At 37.4% G+C, this 20,279-nt stretch overlaps 1 protein-coding gene across 1 annotated transcript in view; it reads right to left on the reverse strand.

Annotated features, from left to right (window-relative positions):
* Nucleotides 1-4,629, reverse strand: part of itga2b (integrin, alpha 2b) — a 16,562-nt gene extending 11,933 nt beyond the window's left edge. The window contains exons 1-10 of the mRNA XM_016534197.1: nt 4,405-4,629; nt 3,637-3,767; nt 3,417-3,514; nt 2,068-2,227; nt 1,850-1,899; nt 1,585-1,630; nt 1,258-1,380; nt 1,102-1,146; nt 932-975; nt 749-811 (exon numbers count right to left, since the gene is read on the reverse strand). Coding sequence (XP_016389683.1) covers nt 749-811; nt 932-975; nt 1,102-1,146; nt 1,258-1,380; nt 1,585-1,630; nt 1,850-1,899; nt 2,068-2,227; nt 3,417-3,514; nt 3,637-3,767; nt 4,405-4,580 — 936 coding nt within the window. The 5' untranslated portion in view covers nt 4,581-4,629. The remainder of the gene's footprint in view (nt 1-748; nt 812-931; nt 976-1,101; nt 1,147-1,257; nt 1,381-1,584; nt 1,631-1,849; nt 1,900-2,067; nt 2,228-3,416; nt 3,515-3,636; nt 3,768-4,404) is intronic.
* Between the last annotated feature and the right edge of the window lie 15,650 nt (nt 4,630-20,279).

A 20,279-nucleotide genomic window follows, 5' to 3' on the forward strand; every position in this document is an offset into this window, starting at 1 on the left:
TGTTTCTGTTTCAGAAGTGGCTTGGTAGCCTTTTCCTGAAGACATCTGAGCATGGTGACTCTTGATGCACTGACTCCAGCTTCAGTCCACTCCTTGTGAAGCTCTCCCAAGTGTTTGAATTGACTTTGCTTGACAGTATTCTCAAGCTTGCGGTCATCCCTGTTGCTTGTACACCTTTTCCTACCCAAATTCTTACTTCCAGTCAACTATGCATTTAATATGCTTTGATACAGCACTCTGTGAACAGCCACCCCTTTCAGTAATGACCTTCTGTGACTTACTCTCTTTGTGGAGGGAGTCAAGGATTGTCTTCTGGACCATTGCCAAGTCAGCAGTCTTCCCCATTATAGTAGTTTCAAAGAACAAGAGATACCCGGAATTTATACTCTAGGGATGGTCATTTAATGAAACTCATATTCTAATACTTTGAGATGGATGTGGATGGATTGTGGATTTTTGACTTTCATGAGCTGTAAGCTCTAATCATCAAAATAAAAAAATAAAAACTTTGAAATGTTTTACTTTACATGTAATGAATCTAGAATATATGAAAGTTTCACTTTTAATAATGTTACAAAAAATAACTTTTTCACAATATTCAAATTTTTTGAGATGCACCTGTACATATAAAAAAATCACTGACCCCAAACTTTTAAACAGTACTGTAATAGCTTAACAATAATAGACTATTGAGAACAAATTAAACAGAATTTTAACATATCCAGGATTACAAATCAAATCAAATAACCTGGATGCCACTAATCGCCTTCATGATTTGCAGGGGCACAGTTGCTCCATTTATTATTTTAACCTAAAAACAAGCACAGTACAACAACAAATTACCCCGATCAAGTCCATAATCAATTGTGTAACTGTACAAGAGGATAATTGAAGTGCATGATCATCCATGTAACAGTGTAAGAGTGCTTACAGAGCCTGCGGTGTGCAAATCGTTTGGGACGCCAACAACATAATCTGCAATCATCGTCAAATAAAGGTGACAAAGCAGTGCAGATAAGAGCTGCAGATGAAACTCATGCTGCATTTTTTTTAATTGAATACATGAAAAAATTCAAATGGCGGGTTATTTATGCTTATCACCTGTGACGCTGTCTTTATTAAAATGCCCAGCAGCAACAGAGTATCCTATGATGCAGAACAATGACAAAACCTCACTGGATGATTTCATCATCATACTTATTATATAGAAAAGAGATAACTTAGTCTCAGTTTCTAATGTCAGACATCACATCTTACCCAGATACAGGTCGTAGTCGTCATGTCTTTGTGGAGTTTTGGTCTCACCGCTCACTGAGTGAATGGGAGAGAATGCACTGCCACTACTCATGATGTTAGCAAGAGATGCAGTAATGATCTGACCTGAAGTAAAGAGAAAAGATGCGTGACAGTGCCGCTGTAGTCACAGCACACTTCACAAAGTCATATAAACCCCACTGAAAGTGCTCTGTCAATTCGCATTTAAAACAAAAAACTTTTCAAATATTTGAATCACTGTAGTAAAATCAACCTCCTCTTTGTAAAATCGCCTCCTCTACATGCTGTAGCTTTTCTAACATACTTTACCTTGAAAATAATAGCCTCCTGGTGCACCAAGTATCACTCTGCCATTCTGTCACAGCCATCGTTTTTAAATACAGGAAAAAAAAGAGATGTTATACCATTTAATAAACATTTTTATGGTATCGTATGTACTGCATATAATGGCATTGTATGGGAAGGAATTCATTCATTCATTCGTTCTGACACCTCATACAGGTGTATGGATATGCAAATACATTCAAATAGCTATTCAGATTACTCCACTGTCATTAAAAGAGAAGCAAGGAACCTCTGTGATATCTGTGGTAAATCCAGCCTCACAGTAACGCCTGTCAGGATCTGCACATAGGGATTGGGCCATTATTGGTCAGAGTGCTTGAAACATTAGACACTGAAGAATAATCACAGAGTATGTATAATGCATATTTATAATGCATATTTATAAACAGAACTGTATTCATAGCGGCTATGTTACTGAATAGGACAGCAGTAAATGCAGCATCTTACAGCCACTGGCGTAAATCCCCTCTACATAAAGTTCCCTGCAGGGGGCGAAGTTTGCCACCTCTCCTGTTTGCATGTCCAAAAGCTGGCAGTTCCCAACAGGTGTATTCATGGCTTCCTCCTTTTCCATAAGCACGTTCCAGTGGAACATAGGAGCACAGGCCTGCCGAACAGGAAATACGTAATATATATCAACCAGAGGCATTTTATAAATTGAAAACTTTTATTCTAAAAACCTATTGGAATTTCCATAGGCTTGTAAATGCTAATTCCCGGGTTTTAAGACTAGATACTAAATACATAATATATTATATAATGATACTAAATACATAATATATTAGGCCTATATAATGTTTCTATTGTGTTTTTAAACAACGTTTTAGTATCCACAAAGCTACAAGTTAATTAAATCACGCTAATAAACAGACTCTCGTGAATGTTAAATTGCAAACGTGAGGACCTTTTTCTTCAATGCGGAAGTAAGCCTATGGGTGAGACTTCCGGGTTCATTAGCCACTATAGGTAAATAACGAGGAGAATAACAACGTGCAGTAAACGGTAAAACTCTTTGCACTACAAACCAGTGTGTTCATAATTAAGATAATACATTAAAATAATATGATAAGACACACCAACTTTCAATATCAAGCAGCAAAACGAACTGTTTTGTTCAGCTAAAAATAGCTGGACGGAGTGGACGCAGATGAGACCGGAAGCCAGACCCATATAATTTACAAATGGCCGCGCCCATTTTTACAACAAGAAAAAGGTGGATAGAGACAGAGCGACACGCGTCATAATCGACAGCTTATAAAAACGTAGTTCTGGGTTTTTTAGCTCATGTGCTGTACACCTTGTCACATCGCAGCTTTTAGGCATTGTTCTGTTTTTTGTTATAAGTCAGAAATGACAATGAGGCAGCTTCCTGCAATAGAAAGTCGATGGAGAGCGTTGGATTGTTTTCCCCCCGGTGTGGGCGTGGCCGTGGCCTAAATGCGCTCTGTCTCTATAGAAACCATTCGCAACCATTCGTTATGAGACAGTACATCTACAGTAAAAAACGTAAGTACTTCATTTATTTACCACTTCATCGTAGATTCAGTAATTAAAAAATTTAAGGCTGCTGTTTTGTTTAAAACAACTTAAAGTTGAAAGTGCTTAAAGCGGCAAAATACTAAAACAAACCTGAAATGCTGAAACAAATTCTATAAAACATCCCTGAATAATTAGCACACTACATAATCAGACTACTTATGGCAAACTTAAAATAATTTGCGTCTTTGGCTGAAAAAACATGGTTAAATCAACAATAACTCGTTTGTGAGGGCTGTTTGTGAACTGCAGTAACTCACCAAGATGTAGTTTTTGTAGGTTCGAACCGAAGCACCTAACCACTGGTTGGACTTGTGAGCCATCAGGAGCATTTTAACAAATGTGATGTTTTCATCACCTTTGAAACATGGAGAGAGAGAAAAAAGCAGTAGAATGTACCTGTATATGACCATTTTTTCTTTGTGATATCAAATATTACATAATGCATACTTGTATAACCCACTGCAGGATGCTACTCACCTTTTTGGTCAAAGTTTAAAGTTTGACACGATTCTCCACTTGATGTCCAAGGACACATGAAGACAGAGCCGCCACGAGAGACCCCAGGCTGACTGGTGTTTGCTCTGGGTGCTCCAACCACCACACTTACACTGCATACAGTGTAATATACAGGTTAGTATTGTGTACTTTGGAGTGATAAAAGAATGCACATGAGTGATGCATGTTCATAATTTATACAGTATATTCACAAGCACACATAACAGTTAAAAGGTTTGGGTTAATATATATATATTTTAAAATAATTTATACTTTTATTTAAGAAGGATTAATTAAATTGATAAAAATTGACAGTAACAACATTTACTATATTAGACAAGATTTTTTTTTCCCAATAAATGCTGTTATTTTTCATGATAATGATAACAAATGTACCGTGAGCACCAAAGCAGCATATCAGAATGATTTCTGAAGGATCTGCACATTTAAGACTGGAATAATGGCTGTAGAAAATTCAACAATTTGTAATAATTTCACAATGTTACAGTTTTGCTGTATTTTTGATCTAATAAATGTAGCCTTGTTGAGCATGAGAGACTTCTTTTAAAAACATTTAAAACTCTTACGATCCCCAAACTTTAATGGTACTCTACAATAGTTGAATGAGGTTATAATTAGTGTGGGTAATTGTAGCATCAGTACAACATGTTTGGGTGAAGGTTTTAATAGATTCTGTAGCAGTCAACCAACTAATCAATATGCAGAGATGTGGACACCACCACCACTCACCTTTTGCTGCTTGACTGATAAAAGTCTACTGAGAAACCAAAGTAGCTGTCCTCAGGGCCAGAGAAGACCGTGTAGTTGTTTAGATCCAGGTTAAAACCACTGATGTGATTCGAATAAATGAGTATGGACAAAAACACAATAAAAAACCACAGACTGACTTTCAGCCTCTGCTCCATTTTCTCTGAGACGCTTGTTATAGTTGCCCAAAGCCGTTCTGCACAATTCTCTCTGCCACTAGGAAGAAGGTAATGTTGTTCTGTTCCTTTGGGAGAGCTCGGTACCACTTGTTATACTACTCTGTGGTTATTGAAGTTAACATGACACTTGTGGGTGTGTTTCCGATGTGCTTCCTTCAGATAAAATGAGGAAAATGTCATGGGTTTCCTTGATGTTCGGTGAGCATTTTGTGGCATTTATTATTTGGAATTTGCTGGTTTAAAGTAACTGCAGTTAATTTTGTTATTAGATGCCAGAATAGGAACACCCAACTACACCTACAACATTCAGTACATCAACATTATAGTAGATAAACCAAAAATACTAATATTACTAATTTACCAGAAAAGTACTAAGAGTTGAATAGCTCAAAATAGACAAAAAGGGAGGAGCAGTTTAGCAGAGAAGTGACAGAAATGTGTAAGCAGAGGCCAAGCTCAGGAAGTCTCACCCTAAGAGATTATGCACTTCCAACAAATATAGCTACTCGTCTAAATAACGCAAAATCGTTATTACATTTTTCAGTTTCCCTTTTAGATTTGTTGCAGATTTGGGTCTGAGTGCACCCTGAAGCAATTCAGCTGCTCTTTAAGTATGAAAAATTGACCTGCTGTTCAACATGCCTTCCAATAAATGTATAAGCTGTTTATCTGGCTCTGGAGAATGTCTTTCCTACTCTGTTTATTGCATCCTACCCCTGGGGGACATATGTTTGGGTATTGTGCAAATGTGACTTTATTTCTGTGCTTTTTTCATGTAAAATGAGAAAAAAACACTTTTTTTTGTTAAGTGTCATTGTTCTTTTTTATTCACTGCAACAAACAAGACTAATTAACTATATTTATATAAAATATAATATGTACCATATATATTTAGAGAGAGAGAAATAATTAACATTACCCATCCTCAAGAGCTGCTAAATCGCATTTTGCAACATCACTATCGAATTTAATTGAATCAACATTGAACTGACTTGAGTTGAATAACAACATTACTGCCTATTGTAGAACTACTGAATTGAACTCATTTCAAATTGATGAACTTCACACTGTTATTGATCTGAACTGAACCAACAATGAACTGACTTGAGCTAAATAATCACACTATTGTCTTTTAGATCTGCTTTGTCACAATCTGTATTGTATAAATCACTATAGAAATAATGGTGACTTGACATGAAAGGTCATTACTTTCAAAGGGGTGCATGAATACGCATTATGTATTCTCTTATTGTTTGTTTAAAGTCATATGCATTTCTATTAAGTCCCAAAACCCAAGACAATCTGTTTACAATAAAATGAGAAGTGCTAAATAGTTACGAGCCCAGAGTGAATTTCAGCTCATTTTGTGACATTGGCAACATTCTATGCTGCACTGAATTTATTTGACAAAACTAGACAAAGTTAATAAAGATAAGAGGCATAAAGATAAGAACAAAAACAAAACAACACAATAGCAGTTCAACTTATAAAAAAGGAAGCTTAGTTATTTTAGATGAACACACTGATGCAAAAAAAACAAAAACAAAACAGAGTGCTTGTCTGTAGGTTCATGTGTTGCGCCAGTGGAGCGAGATCCTGAGTACATGGATTCATGAGGATCTGAGCTCAGAATTATATATCTGCAATCCACCAAACTCTGTCAGTAATAAATGGTCTTCTAAACAAATTGGACAATCAATCAGTGACGCTCTAAAATATTGCATGGAGATACAAGGTTTATTTGAATGACTATGCTTCCATATGGTTTTCAGGGCCTCTGGACTGCTTGGAAAGATCTTTCAGGAGTGTCTCTTTACATTCTGTCACCCAGTCTCCAAGGCAGCTCCAACGAGGATGGAGAACCAGGTCATGCAGTAGCCAGGCAAGGAGAGATCCAGCACAAGGCCCCACCCAATACACCTGCATGAGGCCAGGTGAAACATCAGAATAAACCTTCATATTCATAAAATTATTACATAAAGTTACGCACTAAGTACAAGTCATTTTGCGAGTAAGTTTGTTCATGCAAAATGAATGCATTCGAGTAATTTATAAAATAATAATTTAGTATTAATATATAATAGTATTATATACTGTATATATATATATATATATATATATATATATCTGCTCAAAAAAATTTTTTTTATTATTATTTTGTTTTCTACCGCATGAGGTTTGTTTACTCACCCAGTGATTGTGGAAGTTCATAGTTAGCACAGCTGGACCAAATGACCTGGCAGGATTCATTCCACAGCCTGTGAAGCCAATCTGCAGACCAAACACCACAGGGCAACTATGGGTCTCCTGCCATATTCAAACTTCTTGCCAAATCTCTTCCTATTTATTTGTGGCAAACAAGCAGTTAATTTATGTTTAATAAAAAATGCAGCAAATGTCTACCAGAAGTTTTCAGCCGTTAATGGACTTGAATTACATTTCAGACAGAGAAAATACACTTTAATGAATTAATATGAACTAAATATTATATGTAATATTATATAACTAAGCATTGACTACATTTAAAGAACATTTTCATCAAAAGACAAAAATTTGTGTGTAAAAATACCACCACTTAACCCTACAAAATCCATGAAAGCATTCAGTTCACGTCAATGTTTGTATAATGAACAATTTTATTCATATCTTTAAATAAAGTCCAAAGAAACCTCATCAGCCATCCTTACTGCTACAAGATGACCAAGGGTGACAGACAGGCCGATGACGGCAGGACCCATGGAGGAAAACGCTGATTTGGGATGAGTGGCAGCCTGGACACACAGCACTAGCTGGAATGTAACAGCCATCTCCACTAAAAGAGCCTGATACAGATATACCCCCGGGGCCACCTGAAGGAGGGTAAGTGGAGTTTTATCTGTTATTGTTGGACACTATCTGTCTTTTCCGACTGCCTCTATCTCCTTTCCCCATTCACTCCAATTACCTGGCAAACTATTTTTTCTTCCCTTCTCTCTCTCTTACTTTCTATCTCCCTTCATCCATCCATGCCCATCTTACTATTTCCTCAATTTCTCTGACACACGCAGAGCACATTTGCCATCAAATTTATATTTTTCTTGCGCATTCTTATTTTGACACTCTCCTACTGTTTCCTTCTTCTTAGTGATTTACAGACCTGCTCCTTCCCTAGACTCCTTTCTCGTTTCTGATTTTTCAAAGATTAGCTGTTTCTTTCTAATATATTTGAATGTTCAATCTTTCTACCACAATGCCTCTGTATTTCTGTTTACTATTACACACTTTTTGACAGATCTGTATTGTACTAAAAAGAACGTAAAAAGGAGAAAACAGAATAAAATGCAGTGTTCCACTTTGACAGGTGCACTAGGATGTCATGTCATGCTGAGCAAGAATAATACAGAATATAACATGGTTTCTTACATTTCTACCCTTACAATCCAATTTCTACATTATGCACTTTGTTAACTAACAACCATCAATGGTTAATCAAAATTACAAGGAGAATAGGCTAATTGGAGAATGAAAAGTATAACAATCTGCATGTCACAATGAAATTAAGAATAATTTGCAAGAAATCATTAAATTACATTGTGGAATAAATGAGAATGGCTTAATCGCTGGGTAATTACCTAGCGTTAACGTAATAATGGTGAATAAAAGCCTTGATTTTATTGAGCAAGCACATTAACTATAGACACAGAAATGTTTTAGATACATTTAAATGGTCTCTTTTAAATAAGATTTCCACAGATCTCGAGAGAAATCAAATGCTCATTAAACTACATTCAAATCATTAAACTACATTTAATTTTGATCCTGACAAAGTTGGCCACACTGATCACAGATAACAAAACACAGATATGAGAGGATCCAGACCACAGAGGATACAAAACACAGAGATCAAAAGATCCACAGAACAGATCAGAAAATCCAGAGCACAGAAATCAGAAGTGAAGAGCTCAGACATATGATAGAGAAATCTGCCGATCCAGAACAATGTCATCAGAAGATACAGTAATCAGATGATCCAGAACACAGATATTCCTGGAGGTACCCCAACACTTCACATTTTGGATGTCTCCCTAATCTGACCCATCCATTTCAAGTCTTGGAATCTATACAAATGAACCTATGAGTTGATCAGGTGTATTTGATTAGGAAGGGTTTGATTGGGTGGCTCCAAGAACAGGGTGTGGGAACATTGATGCAGAGAAGAGATCAGAAGATTCAGAACACAGATATCAGAATACACAGAGCATAGATATCAGATTAATATTAGGGAACCTTATAGACCAGGGGTTCTCAGCTCTGGCCCTCAAGGTCCAGTTTAGCTCCAACCCTCATCAACCACACCTGAACAAGCTAAACAACATCTTCAGGATTACTGTAAAGTTACAGTCAGGTAAGTTTGATCAAGGTTGGCGCTAAACTCTGTGGGAAAGTGAACCTTGAGGGCCAAAGTTGAGAACCCCTGTTATAGACAGATTAAGAGAAACCTGTAGAATCCAACACATCTCACCTCATTAACCCCCAGGTTGCTCTTTAGGGCAGTCGGCATGATGCCTAACAGGAGAGCACATGCACTGAGGGCACCAAGCAGTTGGGCTCCCACCAAGAGGACAGCCCGCCAAGGGCTTACCCTCAAGCCTGCAACCAAAGCCAGGGTAACCACCGGGTTGAGGTGCACCTCACCCAGGCAGACAGAGGCCAGGGTTAGAGATACTCCAAAAGCCAAAGAAACATGCAGTGGGTCGGGCGAGCATGCCAAAGAAGAGTCCAGCGTCGGGAGGGGTTCATCTGTGATGGAGTCGCATGACAGAGACCCTGCATGTGGCCACAGCAAGACAGAAGAGAGGCTGATGAAGAGGAAAAGAACAGTTCCCAAAAACTCACAGAATATGTCACGTAAAAACAAGCCAGAGCATACGTCCCTTAGGATCAAGCTGAATGTGGACAAGGGTTTCATGGTGCTTCTTCTTCAGCTCGTCTTCTCTGTTCGTACTGCACCTTGTAACCTAGATCTCCTGTAGCAATGAATTTTGAATTAGCAGTCTTGATTCTAAATCAGATCTAGAAGAGACATTAACATCATGTGCTTCAAATCCAGCCACGCCATTCTTATATTTGGCCATTAGCATGTGACCCTGTGACGTCTTTAAATGGATCCCTCAGCTTTCACCCTGCCTTTTTTTGTCCGCTGGCCTGATCTTTCCTGAACACTGTCACAGAAAAGGCTTGCAATTTCATCAGGTGTTAAGTGAAGAACCAAAAAGAACCAGGCGCTGCTTTCAGACTCTCTGTATGCTAAACGTCTCCTTTCCAGCACCGATTGAATTTCCTTATCAAAAACCAGCAGTCCTCCCTCTGGGGTTTCACCTGCCAGAGGGGCTAAGCTTGAGGGTCGGACTTGATTCAGGTGCTTTATCGAAAAGGCTCTCATGTATTCCTCTGAGGTAGTCACGACTGAAAGGGATTAAGACGTGTCAAATATCCAACGTTTCACTAAGTACCCAGCAAGTGTTAAGACGAAGAAAGATTAGATCTTAGTAGGCGATAAAAATCTGAGAGGAGCCAAGGCATAATGTGAAGATAGTAAAGAATACAGCAAAGAAAGCAGACTTTTGTGCTTTCATTCTGGGCTGACCAAACCCAAATACACACAAAACTCAATTTCAACCCACAAATTTAAGTAAATATGAGTGTTGTTCTAAAACGTTGTCCATGTCTATATCTGCTTATGCCTTTAAGCGGCAAGTCAAGTAGCTCAAAGTGACTGAGAAAAAAGAGTGGAAAAGAAAACTCTTGTGATAACATGGACGACCCCAACAATGGGTGCACAGTTTGAGACTGAGCTTCTGTGACATTCTATAGAGGTCATAGTATGAATGTAGGTCTAATCAGGATAAGGTTGATATGAGTGAAACATGACTAGGAACTATAAGGTTTCCTTTTTAGGGGAAAAGATAAGTCTTCCGTATTTGACAAGAATTTTGATGGAAGGACACTTGGAGGACTCAAATGTATGGAAAGAGGGAGTATTTCATAAAAACTTCCTGTGCAAAAAAGAAAAAAAAAGAAAGACATGAAAAGGGTTAGTTTGTACGCATGTGTTTGACAGATGAACTATTTCACTTATTATCAATTGTTAATAGAGACACTACGAAATTACATTGTTTATATTTATATAGACGTTATTTGAGATTCTGTGGGAATGAGATAAAAGCATACCACAAAACTTCTGGAGCAGGGATGATGCCCTTTGATTTGTGCTTTACAAGTTGGTTAGAATGGTTGACCAACTTCTGTGAAGGGTCCAGACATGTGAAACTCTTGGCTAATATTTGGAAAACAAGAAGTAAGGTAAAATCCATTAGTGTAGACTTTGATCCGGGGTGACCGCGTATGACCTAAACCAGGGGATTTCACACAGTTTGATGCCCAGGACTCAAATATCTTTGTGTGACATATCCGTACTATAATGTAAAGCCATCTATACAGTTTCAAGTCCTTTATACCATTATTGCGAATAAAACTTTCATAGGTCAAAACATTAAAAGCCCCTTTTTATATTTATTTTTCTTGGTCAAATGTACAAGTTTTGAACCATTTGAAATGGATTGACCCATCTCTCAAATGATCTATAGGACATTCTGAAACCCTTGACTTATACAGTGTGTTCCAGGCTATACAAAAATCATAGATATTCCCAAAAACCTCATTTTCTGTGAAATTCTAGCAAATATCTGACTTTGGAAAGAGAAATAAGGTACACAAATGATACCAATGACTCTTGAAAATGACTTTTTAGCTGATGTCTAAGAAAACGAGACTGTCTAGGTCTTGCTAAGGTCAAAGCGGTATTAAGATTCCAGTTCAATATTCTTGTCTCAGTAGGTCTTATCTTACAACCTCAGTCTGCGGTTTTAGCCGGCTCCCAGATTTATGTTCATTTTGTTCAGTCTCTCCCCTGGACAGGGTTGGGTTTATATTCATTGTCCATCCTCAACCTGTGGCCATCTGTAAATCGTTTTCTGAGCTTCTGCAGAGCCTCAGAACCAGGTACTAAATCTAATCAGGCCACCCCTCCTGCATTTGAAGATTACGGTTGGTCACCCCACCAGCACAAGGGCTTTGTCATGTAAGAAGTGCAGAAGGGTATCATTTCGGATTGGATTCCACTGGAGGATTTTTGAAATTTACTCAGGCCTCAGGTGTTTCACATCAGTGCCTGTTCTTTTAGTGGAATTTCTCCGGAAGCAGAAGTCAAACTCTTCTGCACTTTTCCGCTGACTTGCATATCATGTCAGGAGCTGCGGTGCAATTCATACCAAAAAGCAAATCACATATTTAAAAAAACGACATTGCTAAAGGCCCATAACCATAACTTTTGTGAATATATCAGAAGAATTTAGTGAATTAATAAAAAAAAGTTTCTAAACAATTTCGTCCACTGGAAGATAAATACAGTACTTCCAGCCAGGTCTGTCTTCAAATGACATCCGCTATAATTGCCTGCTACTTCAGCCATCTGTATGTATTATTAATAACAAATCTAATAAGACTAAAACTGTCAGATTTTTGATAAGGTGAAAACGATTTTTGATAAGGTGATTTCAGCCCTAAAGGAGGAATAAATTTCAGCTAGTCGTTTAGCAAGAGTTTTCTGACTCATTACTCATTTTTAATTAATGAAGTTGGCCCAGTCATTGGATGACCAGTTCTTATTTCATTTTAGACACATTTATTCAAAGGACCATGAAAATGTTACTCGATGTTAGTGGAAAACCTGTTTGAAAACAGTCATTATTGTTTGGTTGCATTTGTGGAAAAAAAATTACATACTTTGCCTATAAAAAACAAACATTATTAAGCATTATTTAAGCTAATAATATTTGATTATTAAACTAAATTTCTTAAATCAGTTAACTCGCAAAAAAGGCTCAAGCTGGACCACCTGCACCACACACACACACACACACACACACACACACACTTAGCCTATAGACCTGTCCTTCACTCAAGAGTTTCATTCATCATCTCTACATTGAAGACCCCACAGAGGTCGGGTTACACCGGGCAAAGCGTCTCCCTGCACACACCTCTAACTCTCTATAATCGAAGGCGATGACACATCCATTTTAACCTGACCAAACCCAAATACACACAAAACTCAATTTCAACCCACAAATTTAAGTAAATATGAGTGTTGTTCTAAAACGTTGTCCATGTCTATATCTGCTTATGCCTTTAAGCGGCAAGTCAAGTAGCTCAAAGTGACTGAGAAAAAAGAGTGGAAAAGAAAACTCTTGTGATAACATGGACGACCCCAACAATGGGTGCACAGTTTGAGACTGAGCTTCTGTGACATTCTATAGAGGTCATAGTATGAATGTAGGTCTAATCAGGATAAGGTTGATATGAGTGAAACATGACTAGGAACTATAAGGTTTCCTTTTTAGGGGAAAAGATAAGTCTTCCGTATTTGACAAGAATTTTGATGGAAGGACACTTGGAGGACTCAAATGTATGGAAAGAGGGAGTATTTCATAAAAACTTCCTGTGCAAAAAAAAAAAAAAAAGAAAGACATGAAAATGGTTAGTTTGTATGCATGTGTTTGACAGATGAACTATTTCACTTATTATCAATTGTTAATAGAGACACTACGAAATTACATTGTTTATATTTATATAGACGTTATTTGAGATTCTGTGGGAATGAGATAAAAGCATACCACAAAACTTCTGGAGCAGGGATGATGCCCTTTGATTTGTGCTTTACAAGTTGGTTAGAATGGTTGACCAACTTCTGTGAAGGGTCCAGACATGTGAAACTCTTGGCTAATATTTGGAAAACAAGAAGTAAGGTAAAATCCATTAGTGTAGACTTTGATCCGGGGTGACCGCGTATGACCTAAACCAGGGGATTTCACACAGTTTGATGCCCAGGACTCAAATATCTTTGTGTGACATATCCGTACTATAATGTAAAGCCATCTATACAGTTTCAAGTCCTTTATACCATTATTGCGAATAAAACTTTCATAGGTCAAAACATTAAAAGCCCCTTTTTATATTTATTTTTCTTGGTCAAATGTACAAGTTTTGAACCATTTGAAATGGATTGACCCATCTCTCAAATGATCTATAGGACATTCTGAAACCCTTGACTTATACAGTGTGTTCCAGGCTATACAAAAATCATAGATATTCCCAAAAACCTCATTTTCTGTGAAATTCTAGCAAATATCTGACTTTGGAAAGAGAAATAAGGTACACAAATGATACCAATGACTCTTGAAAATGACTTTTTAGCTGATGTCTAAGAAAACGAGACTGTCTAGGTCTTGCTAAGGTCAAAGCGGTATTAAGATTCCAGTTCAATATTCTTGTCTCAGTAGGTCTTATCTTACAACCTCAGTCTGCGGTTTTAGCCGGCTCCCAGATTTATGTTCATTTTGTTCAGTCTCTCCCCTGGACAGGGTTGGGTTTATATTCATTGTCCATCCTCAACCTGTGGCCATCTGTAAATCGTTTTCTGAGCTTCTGCAGAGCCTCAGAACCAGGTACTAAATCTAATCAGGCCACCCCTCCTGCATTTGAAGATTACGGTTGGTCACCCCACCAGCACAAGGGCTTTGTCATGTAAGAAGTGCAGAAGGGTATCATTTCGGATTGGATTCCACTGGAGGATTTTTGAAATTTACTCAGGCCTCAGGTGTTTCACATCAGTGCCTGTTCTTTTAGTGGAATTTCTCCGGAAGCAGAAGTCAAACTCTTCTGCACTTTTCCGCTGACTTGCATATCATGTCAGGAGCTGCGGTGCAATTCATACCAAAAAGCAAATCACATATTTAAAAAAACGACATTGCTAAAGGCCCATAACCATAACTTTTGTGAATATATCAGAAGAATTTAGTGAATTAATAAAAAAAAGTTTCTAAACAATTTCGTCCACTGGAAGATAAATACAGTACCTCCAGCCAGGTCTGTCTTCAAATGACATCCGCTATAATTGCCTGCTACTTCAGCCATCTGTATGTATTATTAATAACAAATCTAATAAGACTAAAACTGTCAGATTTTTGATAAGGTGAAAACGATTTTTGATAAGGTGATTTCAGCCCTAAAGGAGGAATAAATTTCAGCTAGTCGTTTAGCAAGAGTTTTCTGACTCATTACTCATTTTTAATTAATGAAGTTGGCCCAGTCATTGGATGACCAGTTCTTATTTCATTTTAGACACATTTATTCAAAGGACCATGAAAATGTTACTCGATGTTAGTGGAAAACCTGTTTGAAAACAGTCATTATTGTTTGGTTGCATTTGTGGAAAAAAAATTACATACTTTGCCTATAAAAAACAAACATTATTAAGCATTATTTAAGCTAATAATATTTGATTATTAAACTAAATTTCTTAAATCAGTTAACTCGCAAAAAAGGCTCAAGCTGGACCACCTGCACCACACACACACACACACACACACACACACACACTTAGCCTATAGACCTGTCCTTCACTCAAGAGTTTCATTCATCATCTGTACATTGAAGACCCCACAGAGGTCGGGTTACACCGGGCAAAGCGTCTCCCTGCACACACCTCTAACTCTCTATAATCGAAGGCGATGACACATCCATTTTCACGCCCTGTCTTCCAGCCTGCCTCTCACCAGTGAGGGTGAAGCTGTGTGTCATGATCATCCAGCTGATAGCTGTGGTCTGCTGACTGCTAGCTGACCTTGAGTCAATAACCCTCAGTGGTAACCAAACTTCAAATTAGGGCTGGGTGATGTATAATATGTAACAGTCATGATTTTGGACTTTTGGACCGGTCATTACGTTTCCTAAAGATTGTCAAATATTGTGTGTTAATACATTTAAGTGAATCAATTAAAAATGTATATGCATAAATAATACTGTTCAAAAGTTTAAGGTCAGTAAGATTCTATATTATTTAAAAAAAAAAAAGAAATTAAGACTTTATTCAGCAAGGATGCATTGAATTGATCAAAAGTGACAGTAAAGACATATACAAGATTTATATACAGTGGGTACGGAAAGTATTCAGACCCCCTTAAATTTTTCACTCTTTGTTATATTGCAGCCATTTGCTAAAATCATTTAAGTAAATTTTTTTTCCTCATTAATGTACACACAGCACCCCATATTGACAGAAAAACACAGAATTGTTGACATCTTTGCAGATTTATTAAAAAAGAAAAACAGAAATATCACATGGTCCTAAGTATTCAGACCCTTTGCGCAGTATTTAGTAGAAGCACCCTTTTGATCTAATACAGCCATGAGTCTTTTTGGGAAAGATGCAACAAATTTGTTTTGGCTTTGTTTTCCTGTTTTCCTGTTGCTGAAGGTAATGATCGAAAAGTAGTTTGACTAATAACATGCAAGCATTGTACATAATGGACCAATCATGGCGTGTGAGAAGGTGGGATCTACGGTCAAAGCGATGCAATTATGCGTACATATTAGGTGTGTTCGACTTAAAAGCAGTGCGGCTCAGACCGATCAGTGTTTGACATCAAAGTACCTCGAGAGCGTTTCAAAAGCATAACCGTCTGTATGGTACTTTGATGTCATACACCGATCGGTCTGCACATGCAAACAAAGCCAAAACCTAGATATTTTAGGCAATATAGAAATCCTGGCCAGGACGCGTCCTGGGAAAATGGCACGTATGGTCACCCTAAAAAAACTGTTCTTTTCAATTACCCATTCATCAAAGAATCCTGAAATAAATGTACTGTTTCCACAAAAAATATTAAGCAGTGTTTTCAACTTTGAGCACCAAATCATTATATCAGAATGTTCATGAATAAATTACGATTTTAAATATATTAAAATAGAAAAGAGTTATTTTAAAGCCTTGGTGAGCATAAAAGACTTTTCAAAAACATTTTAATTAAAATCTTACTGACACCAAACCTTTGAATGGTGTACATACATACACAGCTGAAGGGGTGGATTCTGGAATCCACTGCCGCTTCAATATATCCTTTCAAGTGGTTTATTAAGTTTTTAATTAATATTATTCTTTGAAATATTAAATGATTTGAACTTCCCCATGTGAAATTTGATGAATATAGAATTACATCTTATACAGAATTCAGAATACAGAATTATAGTCTTCTCACTGGAATGTGATGTCTCCTTGGTTTGAGAAAAGCACCCAACACATTAAAACATACATTTACTCTTCTGACTTAATATGACAGCTTAGGTCACAAAGGTCATTAGGGCCTCTCATCTACATGATCAATTTACAAAATAAAGCATTTACTTTATTCTTCATCTTTAAAAATTGTCGGCGCGATAGCCTCGTGGTAAGTGTGCCGACATAGACAGTGCAACTGCGTTCACGGCGACCTGAGTTCGATTCCTATCTCGAGGTCCTATGCCGGTCCCGCTCCCCTCTCTCTACCCAATACTTTCCTGTCATCTCTCCACTGTCCTGTCTAAATGATAAAGGAATAAAAAGCCCAAAAAATATAACTTAAAAAAAAAAGAAAATAAATTAAGAATATTGTCTGAAACCTCTAGCTGAGAAAAAGTACATTATCTGGATGTTTTGGGGAAAGTTCCTGATTAGAATTTGAAGCCTTGAAGAAGTGTTTTTATTCTCTATGTGTGTGTGTGTGTGTGTGTGTGTTAGTATCTGTCTGTTCAGGAGCGGTCTCCAGGGTTGTTTGTCACCTAAATAATCTTCGGAGATATACTTTTAACTTTATGCACATCTGTTAAGATTCTACATGTTTTTCTCTAACTTAACCAATCAGAATCCTTTTTACCTAAGTAATGACGTAGTTACTGACCTCTGTTAGAGTATAATTACTATTATATTGAGATTGCACGCAGAGCAGCCTACAAACTCCTCGCGAGTACTGAAGCTGACTTCTTCTGATGAAACGGCAAACTATTTTCTTCAGTAAATGTTAAATCTTCAGTTGATTGCATCTCTGACTCCTAGTCTTTGTTCATCATATCTGGTCCTTGGGTCTTAACTGTAAATTCCCCTACACGGTGTATTTTACTTTTTTACATGTAAAAAGCTTTTTAAGCCATTTCAGAGCAAATACCACCTGAGATGTATTGAGATTCATGTATAGTTGTTCTAAAGCTGCCTTACTGTCTAGAGTAGGAACATGCCATTTGTCCTTGATAGCCATTATGCAGAACTGTAGAGATTGCCGAAGTGTAGAGATTTATTGAATCATAAAATGGCAGCCAGGCAAAGTAAGACTCAAGGGCACACAGAAACAATCCCTTTTCAGGTGGTAGAAAAGACAAAAGGGTAACGCTATTGATTGAAAGTTTTACTGTGAATAGCAGGCTTCAAAAGTCAAAAAGCATTCTTGTATGTGAACATCAGCTTCTTTTCACTGAAACCGTGTTCAACATGCATCTTCTATGCCTTTTTACCATTCTCTCACTAGATGGCAACATTACCATGTAACACTTGCTCTCTACAGCAATTAGCCAGCAGTTCCTTCATCCCTCATTTACCCAGTAATGCTAGCATGTCAGATTTGTGCAAAGGTGTATTAAAAATATTTGAACCCTCCAGCGATATAATTCTTGAATTGCACGAACATGATATTAATGGCAGAGTAGAGGAGTAATGTGGGCAGGCCACTCTGCGACACTTGTCAGTTATTTTACACACTCTGATTTATCTGTTTTGGCTGTGAACGATATTGCACACAGAGGTTTAGAGTGCTCCTCCTCCGCCAGCACCCTTGAAAAAGAGCACATTTCCATGTACCAGGGAAGCTGATATTTCAAATACCATGGCAACATTTGTGTCATTTTGTGTTGAGCCTAATGAAAATCAGTGTGACACTAATCTGATACACCAGGGCAATAACAAATATTTGCTAGCATCTCTTATCAGGGATCATTATGTGATAACTCATTTATGTATTTCTTTGTAACTTACAAGAAAGACAGTGCAAGGAAGTAAACAATAAAACAAAAGGTGTTTGTTCTGACATTGTGAGAGATTCAATACAAACAGATTCACAGCACCGGCAAATAAAATTCAAGTTCTGTGGCCTTGTCATTCAGCAGCCCCTGATGTTTACTGGGTGATAACCGCTTGAAAGGACTGAGGTCTGGGAGTACTGCCAGCTCTGCTCTCAGACAGCTGTAAACCCATAGCCATAACTACTTTACACTTCTGACCATAAGATAAAAGCCTTCAAAATTAAAGCTTCAAAGTCTCATTACAAACAAATAAAAGAATATAAGGTGTGTAATCTCTGCAGCACTAGCATCTCCGAACAAAACTGCAAAAATAATGATTTTTTAAAACAGGTTTCTCAAACCCTTCTGCAATTATATTGTCAAAGAGCCGCAGTTTACAAAACTTTCTGGGAATTCAACAGACAAATAGTTTTGACGTTCTGCAACAAAATGTATATTTTGGCCTATATGGTGCAGTTGCTTGGACCTTTGTAAAAGCTTCCCAAGAAACTCAAGTGTGTTCATCTCTCTGATACACTGTAAAGATATCAAACAAAATCACGAAACACATAAACAGATTCTTTAAAAAGTCACACTCACTGATTGAGACCTGCATTTCTGCAACATTCTAAAAATTTTTATTAAACACAATCGTGTATACAAACTAAAGAAAAGAACCAAATCTTATTTCCATTTCATACTCACCATATTAATTGGGAGCACTGCCTTTTTTAAATCACTGAACAGGCTGAAAAATGGAAAACATTACAGGTCAAGTCCTTATAAGATTGCTAAATTTGTCAGCAATGGTGTCAATGGGCAGTGGGCATGTTTTGTGACTTTGGTTTTTCAGTATTTTTCTGCCAAACCTGTTGCTATGGTACATTTCAGAGTGGTGTAGCCCATATTTTGTCAAACAGGTATTTATTTAGAGCAATTGCTTTAAACAAGTGTTTAAACCAATTTTCAGTGGGTGTTTGAGAGTTGCGTTGGCATAGGAGAAAGTATTTTACCATCGAAAAATTACACGTCACCTTAAAAGATAAATGGAACTGGCTTGCACATTAAATCTACCTGAGGAAACTCTACATCAAATATCATGTAATCACTGTTTTTCAAGCCTATGAACTATAGGTCACAGCTATGTGGTTGAAAAAATCCATGGAAACGGTTAGTACATTTGTTTAAAAAGTAACAGTTCAGCACGAACGCAAGTCATGCAATGGCTAATCAGCAAAGGCCAGCACACATATCACTTCTTTCAAGTCGAGTGCTTTCCAGTGGCTGAGCAGACAGTGTACCAGGCACGACTATCTGCCAGAACAGAACTAAAATTAGCCTGGCTGGCAAAACAAAACCTTATGGCCAGTATTTTCCCCAGTTTGTGTGACAATTTCATGGTGATTGCACAAAATAAATGCTTTCAAATAATGACATAGCATTCCATGTTATTTTTTATCAAGCATCACTTCATGCAGCATTCAAGTCCTCCAGGGTAGTTCCTAGGAGTTCAGAAATTGCAATTGCGACATGATGCATGTTGACATGATGCATACTTGCTGGGCATTTTTTAAAATTTCTCTTGCTCTCCCTGCATTTCACTTTCCAATAAAGACAGGGCGTTGGTTTTTAATGTAACATGATCCAGATAAATGAAAAGTATTATCTGGCATGTTTATCGCTAATCTCATTTATATATATATATATATATAT

Source organism: Sinocyclocheilus rhinocerous, unplaced genomic scaffold (genome assembly GCF_001515625.1).
Source record: "Sinocyclocheilus rhinocerous isolate Xijiao unplaced genomic scaffold, SAMN03320098_v1.1 scaffold1147, whole genome shotgun sequence".
Taxonomy (NCBI): Eukaryota; Metazoa; Chordata; class Actinopteri; order Cypriniformes; family Cyprinidae; genus Sinocyclocheilus; species Sinocyclocheilus rhinocerous.